The 14,817-nt window shown below is 39.2% G+C and overlaps 1 protein-coding gene across 1 annotated transcript; it reads left to right on the top strand.

Annotated features, from left to right (window-relative positions):
• The first annotated feature begins 407 nt into the window (after positions 1-407).
• Positions 408-2,236, top strand: LOC148038489 (uncharacterized). The gene has a single exon (XM_087672747.1). It carries the CDS (start codon positions 528-530, stop codon positions 1,608-1,610), a length of 1,083 nt encoding a protein of 360 aa, XP_087528873.1. The 5' UTR covers positions 408-527; the 3' UTR covers positions 1,611-2,236.
• The last annotated feature ends 12,581 nt before the right edge of the window (positions 2,237-14,817 follow it).

The raw sequence follows: 14,817 nt of genomic DNA on the forward strand, positions 1-14,817 counted from the left end.
GTGCAAAAATGTCATTGACAAGGGGAATTAGAGTTTGGCAAGTGTCATAAAGTGCCATGACAACTTAATATATAAATCATTGTGTAAAATTGAAATGCCATTTGGGAATTCTCATTGTCAAATCGAAAACACATAAGAATAGCTACAGACTATTGATATTTCTATCCCCACATGTCCCAAACTCGTATGGCCAACTAATGTAAGCGTTTGAAGGCTAGGTTAGAAGAGTCGTGCGCCCAAGGGAGTACTTGCATGGGAGGTTGATGGTTTGGAGGACATCATTCGATGCGTGTCCGTCAAGAGTTCAACGAGTATAACGAAAAGAGGGCACCCCAGACAAGAGTGGGGGATGAAAAATCCTTGTGAGAGCCTCGCCGAGTGGGGATGCTTGGGGAGTGTTTAAAAGTTTAAGTAGGTTTGTTATTCCCAAGAATTTGCCGTTAAGGTCAAAGGAAAGGCTTGGGTTGCTTTTTCCAATTCGCTTTGCAGATCTCGGAGAGGGGCGGCGCTTGCCGCGGGGCAGGAGGATGGAAGCGAGAGAGCTGCCAGATGAGGTACTGATCCAGATCTTCAAGCGCCTGCATCCACTGCAGCTGATGAGGCTGCAGCTGGTGTGCAAGGCTTGGAAACAATTGGTGACCTCCTATCAGTCTCCTACTTCCCCTTCTTTTTCTTGTTCCTTTCCTTCTTCCCTAGGCTTCATCATTGAATCCTCTGGAACCCTGCTCTACACAGACCCTTCCTGCTGCAGATGGCTCCCCCTCCCCACGTCCCCTTCCTCTTGCCCTGCTACCTTCCACACCTCTGCTCATTCTTTGCTCTGCCTATCCTCCTCCACCACGACGACCAGAAGCAGCTCCCATGCTACAGCATCCAGATTCCACCTCTGGAACCCTTTCACGCGCACGCGCTTCGAAGTTCCCGATCCCCCCGACCGCCGACCGCCCTTCCTTGTCGGCCTCGCCCATGACCCGCTCTCTGGCTCCTTCAAAATTGTCTTTGCTGGCCGCAGAGCCGACGCGGAGCGCAACAGGATGTACGATGTCCTGCTGGACCTCTCCGCCCGTGTGTTCGATTCATCGTCACTCCAATGGAGAAGGATCTCCACGGTCCCTGCAGCTTCCATGCATTACTCAAACCCTATCTACTCGCAGGGTAAGGTCTTCTGGCTCTCTAGGAAGGCAAGAAAGGAAGTGCTGGTTTTCTCTGTGGATGAAGAGCAATGGGACCGATTGGGTGCGCCCTGGCCCGAGGGGTGCTACCCATACAACCTTTGGGACTGTGAGGGTCAGCTCCTCATGGTGGGAGAGGTCTCTTCTGTTGTGACCATCTGGAAGCTCTCTGACGATCCTCTGGAATGGGTGGAAATTGCTTCCCTGCCACGTACGGTCGCCGATGTCGCCCAATTCTGTGGCGAGCGTGATGTTGCAGGTCATGGATTCTCCCTTTGTATAATGCTTGTATGGGCAAGGAAAGGTTTTATGTACGACCTTCGGACTGCTTCTGTCAGATGGCTCCCCTTTTGTCCAATAAACTCCTATAGTTGGGGTAATGTGTATCCTTACATGGCAGGTTTTAGCAACATGATAGCAGCTAATTCATGTGTATAGCTCGCGGAGATCCATGTCTGCGCTCTCAGACTACTCTGCTATATGTATAGCAGGCTCAATGGACAGGCATGTGCTCTTGATGTGTGTGAGGTGTAGTACCTATGGCTTAACATCATCAGTCGAGGGTCAATCTCTGGCTCGAAGCACAGTCGGTGATATGTTGGCTAAGGCCTTACTTGCAGGCCTCAAATTATTAACAGCATGCAACCTTTTGAATAATACATTTCTGGGCTGTTCAGGGATGTCATGCATGTAGTGCGGACTGCTAAGTGGGCCAATTGAAATGCGGGGAGCAAATACTTATGGTGAATCTGCAGAAAAGCAACCAATGCGTGCATGATGAACTTGTGGATTTGACAAAATTGGGCATCACTGGTCTGTAACAGAAAGGTAATCAAATTCAGGCCTTGTGGATCAAGTTGTGGTGTCTTCAGGACGATCCTTAGCTTCTTAGAAACAATGACTTTTTTTGAGAGGTATGATACGCCTCAATTTCTTCAATGCGGCAGACCTAATCACATCAAGATGCTTATTTGAGGTTATTGTATACGCCTTGTTATATGGGTGCATTCTGGCCTTTTGTATTTTTGGGAATTACTCTGCTTAAAACCCTAACCCTTCTAGAATCTCATATTCCACGTATTATCAACGAACTTGTTATCTTTATGAAATGGATGATTTTGGAAGTTGTTGATTTAGCTATTGAGTAAAATGAATAATAGCGATTACAAACATGCGAAGGAGTAGTTAATCGGGGATGCGCACAAATCTTTGATGGTAGGGCTAATATTTATCCACATGAAGAAATCATCTATGAAACATAAACATGCTTTTCTTCAAAAAAGTTTGAGACCAAGAATCATGATGAACAAGGAACTTATAGAAGTACATGGAGTGGGGTATTTATGTGTTGTGTGTGAAGTAACTCGCATTAACTCATACTAAATGCACCATGTGGCTCGCTTGCATGCATGCATAAGTTTTTAACAAGGAAGCAAGTGTTTGAGATAGTAGGGATGTTTTGAGCTAGGTCAAAGAGCAAGTGCTTGAGGAGACATGCATGGACTACTTCCAAGCTCCAATGACACTTGAGATGAGTCATTGATCAAAAGCAGGATAATGCTTCATGCAAGGCATCCATTGCAAAAGCTAGGAAAAGGGTTCACAAAGAGACATTGACATTTGCGCAAAGCTACACAAACCTTGTTAATGGAAGAATGTTTTTCTATTTTTTGGGGTATCCTTTTCTAAAGGATGAATTTGCTAGGTGGTTTGATGCCACCTTTTAGGGAAAAAGGTATTGTGTTTCAATAGAAGTTTGTAGATAGGGGCTTTTATATGGTGTTGGTGGTTTCTTAGATGGAGTGAGATTGGTTGTTTGCATTTACCGTTAGGCTTAGGGGAAACCTTATTTGTACTTTGCCATGGAGTTCTACATTCTTTGTTGAAGGTATACTCCAAATGAGTGTCCGATGTGGATCTTGTTTATGTACCTACTAGTTTTGACTAGATCATAAGGTCAATAAATTGTCTCAAGCAATTTTGGCAAACTACTACATGTCCCAATGGTGGTTTCCCCCATGGGTAAATTAAAGTTAGAATGTAAGGCTTCTTGTATTCTTTGTGATTGGAGACACGAACCTTCCAAATTCCTAGCAGTCATTGACTTCCAAGGATTTGAGGTGGTTGCGAAAGTCTGACTCTTAGCTCTAGTGGAGGTAGTAATACAAACAAGAATCTAAGGGATAACCTAATGAGAAGGTTAAGGAGCAACGCAATGAGAAGGCTAAGCAGCCCTAAGCCTTAGGACTTGAGTCTAATATTAGTCAAGCGCCCCAATCTTTTAATGCATAGAAGCCTATGCATGTGCTAGCTAAGCTAAAGGAGAGCAGTGCCCTTGATTTGAACCCACGAAGAGAACTTGGAGTTGAAGAGTTATGCATAGAAGGGAAAGGGAAGAGTCTCTCTTAAAACTTTGGCAATGGCTTCTCTCAGTTGATTGTCATCTTTATGATTGAATAAGCCTAGATGAAATGCTTGATAATGCACATGGATACTATTGAATGGCGAAATGTTATGTCTGGGGTCACTATGGTGGCTTGAAACTTTAGAGGGTTTGGTGCTAAATGCACGAACGAGTTTTCATGGATTAGTGTCGAAGCATAAGCTTGGATTAATCACATTACAAGAAGTCAAGCTTGATGGTGAAGGTCTCAATAGTATCAAATTTGATGGCCATGAAATATTTGCAAATGTCTAATGCATGGGAAAATATGATACCTCTTCTTATGATCATACAAGAATACCGCCCCACCTTTGCATGGAAGAATAGTGATCGAAGTTATGTTGTAAGAAGCATTTGCATAGAGGGCAAAAGCCTCATGACCTTTTCATTTATGTGTCCAACACTAGAGTAACTAGAGCTACACAATAGAACAACATAGGTGAAAGGCTAAACAACTAGCCTCAATAGCAGGGGATTGGAGCATGTCATGTAGTGAAGTTGATTGCTCCCATGGTAAGAGTGTGTATGATCCAAGCTAAGAAGGAAGCATGGGGGAAGATCTAGTTCGTAGCCATGAACTTCGTGACTTGGCATACACCTAACATAACAAGCATGTGGAGAGTACATAACATGCTAGTTGCATAGACAGATTCTATGCGAATTTAAATGCATGGTGTCTAAGCAAAGGGTTTAGGATCCACATGCTTAGCCACATTAACACTTTAGACCATGTCCCTCTCTGCTCTTTTAGGTTGGTGATCGAAGGCAAGGTAATGAACATGCATCCCCCATTTAGCTTTAATACCTCCTTCCTTAAGGATACATGGTCTATTGAATTCTTCAAGAAAGCATGGCAAAGAGCTCAAGATCCTACTAAGAGCCTTGATTACCATTGGTTAAAATGCTTTCGTGCGATCATCAAGGTGATTAAGAGGCATGGAAAACTTCAGGAAATGGCTAGAAGAAAACAACATATTATGGCTTCATGCTTGAGATAAGCCCTCTTTAGAGCTATAAAGGTATGCCTAGGGGATTTGATTTTGCATCAATAGATTTATGATGTGGAGTGTTTTTTTTTTTTTTTTTTTTTTTTTTTGGGAAATTGCAAGAAGGGCTTTGAGTCAAGTAGACAAGTTTTAAGGTTATGGAAAACATCACGCCTCATCATTGGAGACCTCTCATTATGCTAAATTTTACCTGTAAGGTCCTTGCTAGAGCCCTTGCTTTAAGGGTCAAGCATACTTTGGCAAGATCTATTCACCTTTAATAGTATGGTTTTATCTATGGTTGAAAAATACATGATCCTATATTAAATCTAATCTCTTTGGTGATTATGCTATGGTTTTATAGGTTGACTTCATCCTATAATAAACTTAGATGTGGACATGATCTTGTATCAAATCTAATTCTCTTCAGTGATTATGTTATGGGTTTATAGGTTGACTTCATCCTATAATAAACGTACACTTGGACATGGCTTATGATTGAGTCAGTTGGTCGTCTCTCCTCTTGGCCTCTAGATTTGGTCGAGTATTCATCTATCTTCTTCTTGCTTTTTTTAGTAATTGCTGAATTGTGGTATATGCCAATGACCTCACAACTATGGCTTTTGCTTTGAAGTGCTCAATTACACAAGAGTTCCCCCTTGCACCATTGTTGTTCGTGCTTGTTAGGCGAATTGACAAGAAGATTTAGTAAGGACCCATTAAGGGCCTTCCCTTGCCTAGAGGATAGTAGTTTCCTGCACAAATTTTTATGGATGGTAATGTTAGTTTGATTAACGTGGAGAAGAGGTCCATATATTGCTTTCTTCAGGCATATGAACATTTTGCTCTATTGTTTGCATCACAAACTAGCTTCTGGAAGACAGAACTCATTTATCTAAGTTACGAAGATCCTCTTGAGTGATTGCCAAACTATTATTTTAGAGTGGTTAAGCTAGGCCAAATAATAAGATACCTTGGGTGCCTAGTTCGTATTGGGGTCTCTATTAGACAAAAAAATGGTTGGTTTCTTGTAAAGATTGAAGGGAAAGTATTCAAATGGTAGGGTCACCCCTTTCCTTTAGGGGGAATCTCATGATTCTTAAAACCATTCTTATAGTTTGTGATATTTTTTTGGGCCCATACTTCCCTTTAGCAAGACCTCATGGGGGAAGTTAAGATATATAGGGGTTGTGGTTTAGAAAAGGGCATTGTGGAGCCTTGAGCTTGGGAAAAATTGATGCAATTTAGGATACATTGCTAGTATATGTGGAGGTGTTTGGCCCAGCATGAGATGACATGATGTCATGTGTAGTGGTGGATCTCCTATTCGAATCAATCATTCCCAAGTAGTGGAGACACTTGTGAAGTCTTGGGCTAAGATCTTGAAGGAGATTAAGTGGCCTCATGAATGGAGTAAAAAGGGGGATCCCTCACTATGTACTAGCATATGGTTATCACCTTATGCTTATGATCCACCATTTGCCCTAGCAAAAGAAGAGTTGAAATTATCTTAAGCTATTTACATACAAGGTCTTAACAATGGGCTTCTATTTTAAACAAATAGGATTGCGCCTAGATAGACTTAGAGTGCACACAACGATGCTTCAATTTAAATGACAAAGAGATGGAGTGGATTATCAAATCAATGCAAAAGATCAAGGGCAATTGGCCCACTATTGAAAAAATAGACTTGTATCCTATTAAGATCTTGGAGACTGCATGTGGTAAGAACTAGTGATACTATAAAAAGCAGGAGATTATGGGCCTTACCCCACGTGTCTTTATGCATGTGTGGTTTGCTTGGAAGAAGAAATTTCCTTTGGCTAAGTTGCGTACATGGAAAAGAAGGACTAGAAGGGTTTGTAAAGCCACACTATCAAATACACTCAACACCTCTATTGAAGGTCGCTATCAATCAGCCTCTAGTTTGAAGGAGATTCTCTAATTTTACCTCTATCTCTCCCTATTATGCATTGTGCAAAAGGGAAGAGGAAATAAATTTTCATTTATTTTGGGACCGTATATGGAGGAAATTAAAGACTTGCCTTAAAGCCACTAATTTGAATGATGATATTGCTATGGAAATTGCCTTGTTTGGTGACAAGGGACTCCTTGATGATCAAAACAATGAAATTCGCGAATCTACTTAGGGCAATAGCCCTAAATTTTTTTAAGAAATATAGGAATGGGGTTTCATTCGGGAGGAAGCCCATGTTGACTTGGATGGATAGATGTAGTTCCGGATCCATCCACTTCATGGGGAATTAGTCTTGGATAACTAGCTAAGTAGAAACATTTTGGTTTCCCTTAGTACCCTAACTAGGAAATTGAGCTCTAAACACTAGATCTTCAAGCTTTTTTGCAAGGAAATTGAAAAGTGCTACCTCTAGGCTAAACCTTAATGCATTACCTTTTGGTAATGCTTGTACATCTTTTACGCACCCAATAATACAATATTACTTTCACAATAAAAAAGAAGAAACATAAGCAATGTTATAAAACATCCATTGGTGATCATGTTTTTTTGACTTTACAATGCTTGTAAGGGATGTTGTAATGTGCAAGTCATGAAATTACAACTTCTATTGTTTGAATCTTTTCAAAGATCTTGCTTGTGGAACTTCTTTTTCTTAGATTCCTTTTTTCCATTTTTTGTTTACATAGTTAGCTTGGCACGATCTTTGAAAACTAAGCATGTATGCCACTTGGTCATAAAATCAAAGGTATTGAATAGTCAAACCACAAATCATGCTCCACATGGTGATGTACTTGCATTTATTCTTATGTCTCTAAAAAACTAGCAATGCGAGCCAAGAAAAGCAAAAGGCCCAAGGGATAGAGTATCAAAGAGCCAAGAGGATCATATTTGAAATACATATATAGAAAATCATTCCTTCTCCATTCAAGAGGAACAAGTATTGTGGATTAATGATTTCCTAAATGTACATAGAGGAAAATTAGATTTTTCTTAATGTATCCTAGAAGACTTGCAATCTTCCATTGCTACTTTAATGCTATTGTAAATTTACCCTTCATCTCATGCCTATTCTTCAAAACATATTGACACACCTCTAATGCTGGACTTATTTCTATTGTTGTGATTTTCACATGCAATTGCTATTAATCTTTCTTCCTTTGAGTAGTATTCTTAGAGGCACGGATATGCTTGTGAAGGCAATGTATTTATCACTCTTGAATCTATCTCATTGAAACGAGTTGCTTTGGCTCTCTTGGAAATATGGCATTGCCCTTCGTGGGGCATGGGTTATGACCAACATCTCTTCTTCAACTAGTGGGTTGTACATTAACCTCCCAAAGGTCATTGATCATATTGGTGTTGATAAAGGTGCAATGCAAGAGATTCCCTTAGCACTCTAGTCTAAAACCATTGTTTGCTCTTAATGCTACAATTGGGCTTCCTTTCATGGGATAAAGGCCAATGACTAGTAGTCGGGTGGACACCCCTTATATATGTGTACATTGTACATTTATATATAAGTGAATATAACAAATAACAAGGGTACCATTCATTTTGTACCCACATAGCTCTATTGTGTTCTTCTGTCTCTCAACCCTCTTACACTCCATACCTTGTACCTCATATCCCCACCATTGCTTTCCTCTCAACTAGTATCAAAGCAATCTAGTATTCATGGGAGATTGTGCTTGGAGTGAGGAGTGCAAGGAGTGAAGCTTTGTCACAAAGTTCGAGGATTTGAGCTTCTTCTTTAACATTGATGCTTACTACATGTGCATTGATAGAGGTATTTTTCTCATGGCCGGGATCTAGATCTAAGTCAACCAAGTGCTTGAGCCATTGAGGCTTGATTTGGGGCTACAATAGCCTATTTTTTCATTGACTTGGGTAGCATTAGTGGGCGTAGAAGTGATGCAAAATAGCTTGGATTTGGATGCTCATAGAGATTGAGTAACATTGAAGTTTTTTAAGAGAAAAGAAATTAGCATTGTCTTCCATTTTCTTTCTCTCAAATGTTTGTATAGTAGAGGGAAAGTAAAAATACCTATCAATCACTTAGTTTGGAGCCATTCAATTTATTTTGAGTGGATATAGAGCATGTTATAGAACCTATGTTGGACATCTATGGCAACTTGACAACACTTTAATATTTTGGTGCCATAACTTTTGCATATGATATCGAATTGAAGTGTTTTATAGCTCAAAACAAAGAGTACAAAGAGAGCTATAGATATGTAGATTTTGTGGATTTAATTTGTGAAGGTAATTTGCATGTACTTGAAAACGGTTGTTTTATGCTAAAAAAGATAGCCAAAATACTTAGGAGAGCTTGCAAAACATTCATATGCCTTTCGGAGTGCTGAAATATCATTTTCACATCAGTTTTATGTTGATTTGATATTTGGGTAGCCATTGCTTAGCTTTGCGGGGCACTTCATTTATAGTGCCTTGGTCTATTTTGGGCATGCAGTTGGATATTCCATGCTATTTTTGGTGTGCAGATATCCAATTTAGAGAATGCATTATTCAATATTGAAAAGCTTAATGGTATGAACTATTCATCTTGAAAAAAATAAATTTACAAGGTATTAGTTTAGAAGAAGTAGGTAAAGCCGATCAAATGTAGTGGGATTGAGCATGAAGACATGGATGTAGATGTATGGGAGGAATTGGATGAGCTAGTATGCTCTACTATTATGTTGATACTCTTATACTACATGCATTTTAATGTGAAAGACATGGCAAGTGTATATGATATATGAAAAAAACTTAGTGACTTGAATGAAAAAGAAAGTTCAGCCTCGCAGGTTTATTGGTTGAAAACTCATCGATCTTTGCATGGAGAAGGGGACTTTGATGTTGTAACACCTCAATGTGTTGAAAATCGTTTTTAGCTAAATTGACATCTCAAAATATTATATTTCATGATTTAATGAAGGTCATGTTCTTGTTAGTCACATTTCTTGAGAGTTAGGATACTGTCAAGACTTCCATTATTAACTCTGTACCCATAGGTGGTCTTACAAGCGCTAATGTTGAGAGCAATTTTCTCATTGAGTAGATGAATGGAAACAATAATACAAGGTCCTGAGAGCTCAAGTGCACTTATGGTGAGAGGAACGCCAAATGCCAAGGGAAACTCTCCCGAGAGGGAAAAATCAAGAAGCAAGTCACGTAGCAAAAAGGATGTAGAATGGTACTTTTGTAAAAAGAAGGGACATATGAAAAAGGATTGCTACAAGTGGATGAACAAGCAAAAAGGTAGTGATGATAGTGATGCCTTGTTTTTATCCTCTTTTGGTAATGCATTCTTGGTTGTCATGGATAATGACACGTCTCAAAATCAGCTTATGGATTTTGGAGTATCTTTTCACATTACTCCATATAGGGAGTGGTTTTCTACTTATGATGCTAGCAAAAGAGGATGCATCCATCTTAGAAACAACTATACATGCAACATTGTTGGCATTGGGGATATACACTTGTCATTGCTAAATGATTCTTCTTTTATCTTGTGGAATGTATGCATGTTTCAAACTTGACAAAGAGTTTGATCAATACAGGATAACTTGATGATTGTGATTATAGAGTGATCTTTGGTGATTATGTGTGAAAAATTTGCAAGGGATCCCTTGTTGTGGTGGCCAAAGGGCCAAAATCTGATACTTTGTATCCTTCGCTTGTTTCTAGTGTTAAATGAAGACCATGTTGTAGCTATCCCCATTGAATAGCCATCTATCTCTTTATGGTATTACCATTTGGGGCATATGCTAGTCACTAGAATGAAAGCTTTGTGTTGTTTGGACTATGTGTAAAATTAGTCACAGCAAGAACCTTAAGTGTTTGAGGATTGATAATAGTGGATGGAGAGTACACCTAGCATGCCTTTACAAAATTTAATGTGAGCTATGGTATCAAAAGAGAGTTGATAACTCATGACAATCTTGCTTAAAATGGTGTGGCTGAGAAGATGAACAAAACCATTTAGAAAAGGGTCCATAGCATGCTCTCTAATGCTAGTCTCTCTCACTAATAGATATTGGGCTGAATTTGTAAAGGCAATAGTACATTTGATCAATAGGTCTCCTGACAAGCCATTGGTGTGGATGGCAAGATACTAGAGGAGTTATAATTTGATAAGAGGCCTAGTTATGGTCAGTCGTGTGTTTTTGGCTATGAGGCATTTATGCATATACCTAGGGACAAGAAAAGTAAGATTGATCCTAAGTCTAAGCACTATATTTTTTAAAGCATAAGAGTTAGGTGAAATGGGCTATTGCTTGTGGGATCCTAAATCAAAGAAGTACAACCATGATGCCATCTTTAATGAGGATAAGATATGTAAGTAGCCTATCAAAACAATTGAGATTTGCAAAGTGTTATTTCAAGAGGATGAGCAACCAACACATGAGATTGTACGACCTATTCTATATGATATAGGGCTTGAACAACTAGCAAATGCTAAGGTGGGAGTGCCATGAGATGATAGAAAGCCTCATGTTTTATAGATATACAAATAGGATAGTTAGAGGCTTTAGTTGAGCCAATTTTATGTAGGTTTACGACGGTTTTTTGACTACCAAATAGATATACTCCATATCTAGACTATGTCATTGTCATAGATTATGGCGAGCCTTTTTGTTATATAGATGCTATGATTAGAGATGACAGTCATAAATGGAAAAAGGCTATGCAATTAGAGATAGATTCTTGGGAAAAGAATGCTACTTGGGAGTTAGTTCCTTTGGTTAAGGGTAAACATGCATTGCCATGCAAGTGGATCTACAAGATAAAGGTATCTTCATATGATGCATTGTCAATGTACAAGGCAAGATTGGTTGCCAAAGGTGTAAAGCATGGATTGACGTTGAGGAGATATTCTCACTAATTGTCAAATTGACTATCCTTTGAATGGTTTTTGCTTTGGTTGCTAAAGAGGATATGGAGTTGGTTTAGATGGATGTAGAGAACATTTCCTATAGCAACTTGAGAGGTTTGTTATGGAAGATAAGGGGAAATTGGTATGTAAGCTACATAAGAGCTTATATAGTATGAAATAGGCTCCTAGGGAATGATATCATAAGTTTGATGCCTTTATGCGGTCTCAAGGTTATACTAGGGATGGTAGCTTTATAATCTTGATTCTTTATGTGGATGACATGATGATGGCTAAAAAGTTAGTTATGGATGTGGATGCTTTAAATAATAAGTTGCATGAGACCTTTGACATGAAGGACTTGTGGAATGTTGTTCATATTGTTGGTATGCAAAGTATGTGAGGTCAAGACAAAAGGATACTCTATTTGTCTTAGAAGGAATATATTGGGAAGGTATTGGAGTATTTTAATATGAGAGGGGAAAGGCTATTGATATTCCATTACCTCCATATTTGAAATTTAGCCAAGATAATAGCCCCAAGTCAAATGAACAGAGGGTTGAAATGGCCAAGGCTCCTTATGTATGTGCGTATGCTTTGGAAGGAAGGATGCATCTATTGTTGGATATGTAAATGTTGATTTTGCATGGAATGTAGACTCTAGAAGTCTAATATAGGGTTTTCCTTTACTTTTACACGTGGTATAGTCTCTTAGGTCTCTTGTTTTCAGCCATGTATGGCTTTATCTACCCACTGAGGTAGAGTATGTTGTAGCCACCACTAAGATTTGTAAGGAAGATATATGGCTTATTCATCTAGTGGAGATTTGGGCATTGCAAGAGATGTATATACATGACACTATGATAGTCAGAGTGCCATTCACTTGGCACAAAACCCTATCCATTTTGCAAAGACAAAGAACATTGAGGTGAAGTATCACTTCATTAGGGAGGTGCTTGAGAACAAGCGCATTGAGCTTGTCAAGTTCCATATAAATGATAACCCTATAGATCTTTTCACAAAGACTTTACCTTTTGAGTACTTTGCATGCTCTATAGTGCTAGTGGGCATTGAATATTAGTCTTCAATTTCTTCTTATTCTCCCATAAGGATGCATTGGCCTTTAAGTGGGGGTTTATTGGGGTAAAGGCTAATGGCCAATAGGCACTCCTTGTATATGTACACATTGTACTTTACCTTTTGAGTACTTTGCACACTGTATAGTGCCAGTGGGCATTGGATAGTAGTCTTCAATTTCTTCTTATACTCTCATAAAGATGTATTGGTCTTTAAGTGGGGGGTTGTTAGGATAAAGGCCAATAGCCAATTGTTGGACCTGCACCCCTTGTATATGTACACATTGTATAGTCATATATAAGTGAAGATAACAAAGAATAAGGGTACAGTTCATTTTGTACCCACATAACTCTATTGTGTGTGTGTGTGTGTCTCTCTCTCTCCCGATCCTCTTCCACTCCATAGCTTCTATCTCATATCCCACCATTTCTTCCCTCTCATCCTTGATATGATCTTTTACTTTAATAAATTAGATATGATTGATGCTTGGGGCTATGCTATACTCTTACTTTTTCACAGGTTGCATTTTTCACACTTGATGTGGACTTGCCAATGGATAGTGTAGTAGCACTCTTACTCTTCAAGATAATTTTGGTTGCCTTATATCGTGGCTCTCTTTTTTGCACTCTTCTTGGCAAATTGAGATCTTTTCATGATTATCCTCTTGATCTTGCTGAGAGGGGGGGGGGGGTATGTGTCAAGCCATTAACGAGTGGGGTTCAAGAGACAAGGCATGAGAGATAAAAGAATCGTGATGAGATCAAGAGATACTAAGTAAAGTGTTGAAGAAAACCATGTATACTATAGTAGCACACACAGGTTACAAACTCTACATCAAAGGCTATGGGGATAAAACTTTGTCAAGATGATAGCTTGACCACACTATGTAATTTATGATCTTTTTGCCATAGTAATACAATGAAAAATATGATACTTTTTAATACCTACAGTAGTAAGTATCTGCTCATGCAAATTTGTCCAAATTTGATACTCTCGGGCAAGCCTTTCTAGGCTAAAGGCACAAGAAATGGTAGATTTACTTTAGTTTTCCATTGTATAATAGTAAATCACTTATGTGATTGTCCTCGACCTTCATAAATAAATCTATGCATCTAATATGGAGGTTCATTGCCTTGCTTTCCATGCTAAAAACATAGGCTTTTTGCCTTCTATGCTTTGCCTTTTTACTTTTTCCTATTTTTGTTTCTATGTAGGCCTTAAGTAGCTACGACTTGATTCTACCAAAAATTTGTCATACAAACTCCAAATATTGATTGTCCACATACTCAAAATGATCATAACAAACTTATCTACAAGGTAAGGTAGATATAATTATAAAGATATTCTTAGAATAGCTAAAAAGGAGGCTTTTAAAAAATGCATCACTTTTTGACATTTTTGGGCTTGGATGACTTGTACCACTTAAGATAAGTCCTTACATGTATCTAGATCCACCCAAAATTCTCATTAAATTATGAGAACTTAACAATGGATATTCAAACTATTTTGGAGACCACTTCTGAACTTAAAGCCTATTCACATCTCAATTAAATCTTCCATAAGTATGTCAAGATTGTGGGAGAGAAGGAAGGAGTCTCACTTGTGGCTTTCTTGCTTGCACAATGGGGAAATACACACAAGGGTGGAGGCTGAAAACAGTTTTCCTCTTCTTAGTTGTGTAAGCCAAAAGAACTCTCATACGAAGAAATAGAAGAACTCTATATATGGGTCTCAAACCAAACTCAACTAACTAAGGTGGCATACTAACCAAGCCACGAACTAGAGTAGATAAGGATAGCTGTCATCTAGCTATTATTCATGGGCGGTGTACCAACCGCGTCTACAACTGACAAGTCAATGACATAAATGCACAACGGTCACCCTGGCATATCACGAGTGGAGCTCGATATCTCAACACTCCCCCTCGAGCTCAATCCCAATTCCTGCACAACACCAAGCAGGTCTCTGAACTTGCGCAGCTTCTCTGCGCCCAATGCCTTCGTGAATATGTCAGCTACCTGATCCTCTGTGCTGACATAAACTAGATCAATAAGACCTAGTAAAACCCTCTTCCGCACATAGTGATAATGCACCTCAATGTGCTTTGTTCTAGCATGATAGACTGGGTTATCTGCCAAGTATATACTGCTCATGTTGTCACAATAAATGACAACTGGTCCATCTGTAGACTGATGCATATCATAAAGTAGCTTATGCAACCAAGCTACCTCACATGCAGCCATTGCTGCACCCCTGTACTCGGCCTCTGTGCTCGACAAGGCAAC

Source organism: Lygodium microphyllum, chromosome 3 (genome assembly GCF_053477565.2).
Source record: "Lygodium microphyllum isolate KBCC chromosome 3, Lygodium_microphyllum_v1.1.10, whole genome shotgun sequence".
NCBI classification, from domain to species: domain Eukaryota; kingdom Viridiplantae; phylum Streptophyta; class Polypodiopsida; order Schizaeales; family Lygodiaceae; genus Lygodium; species Lygodium microphyllum.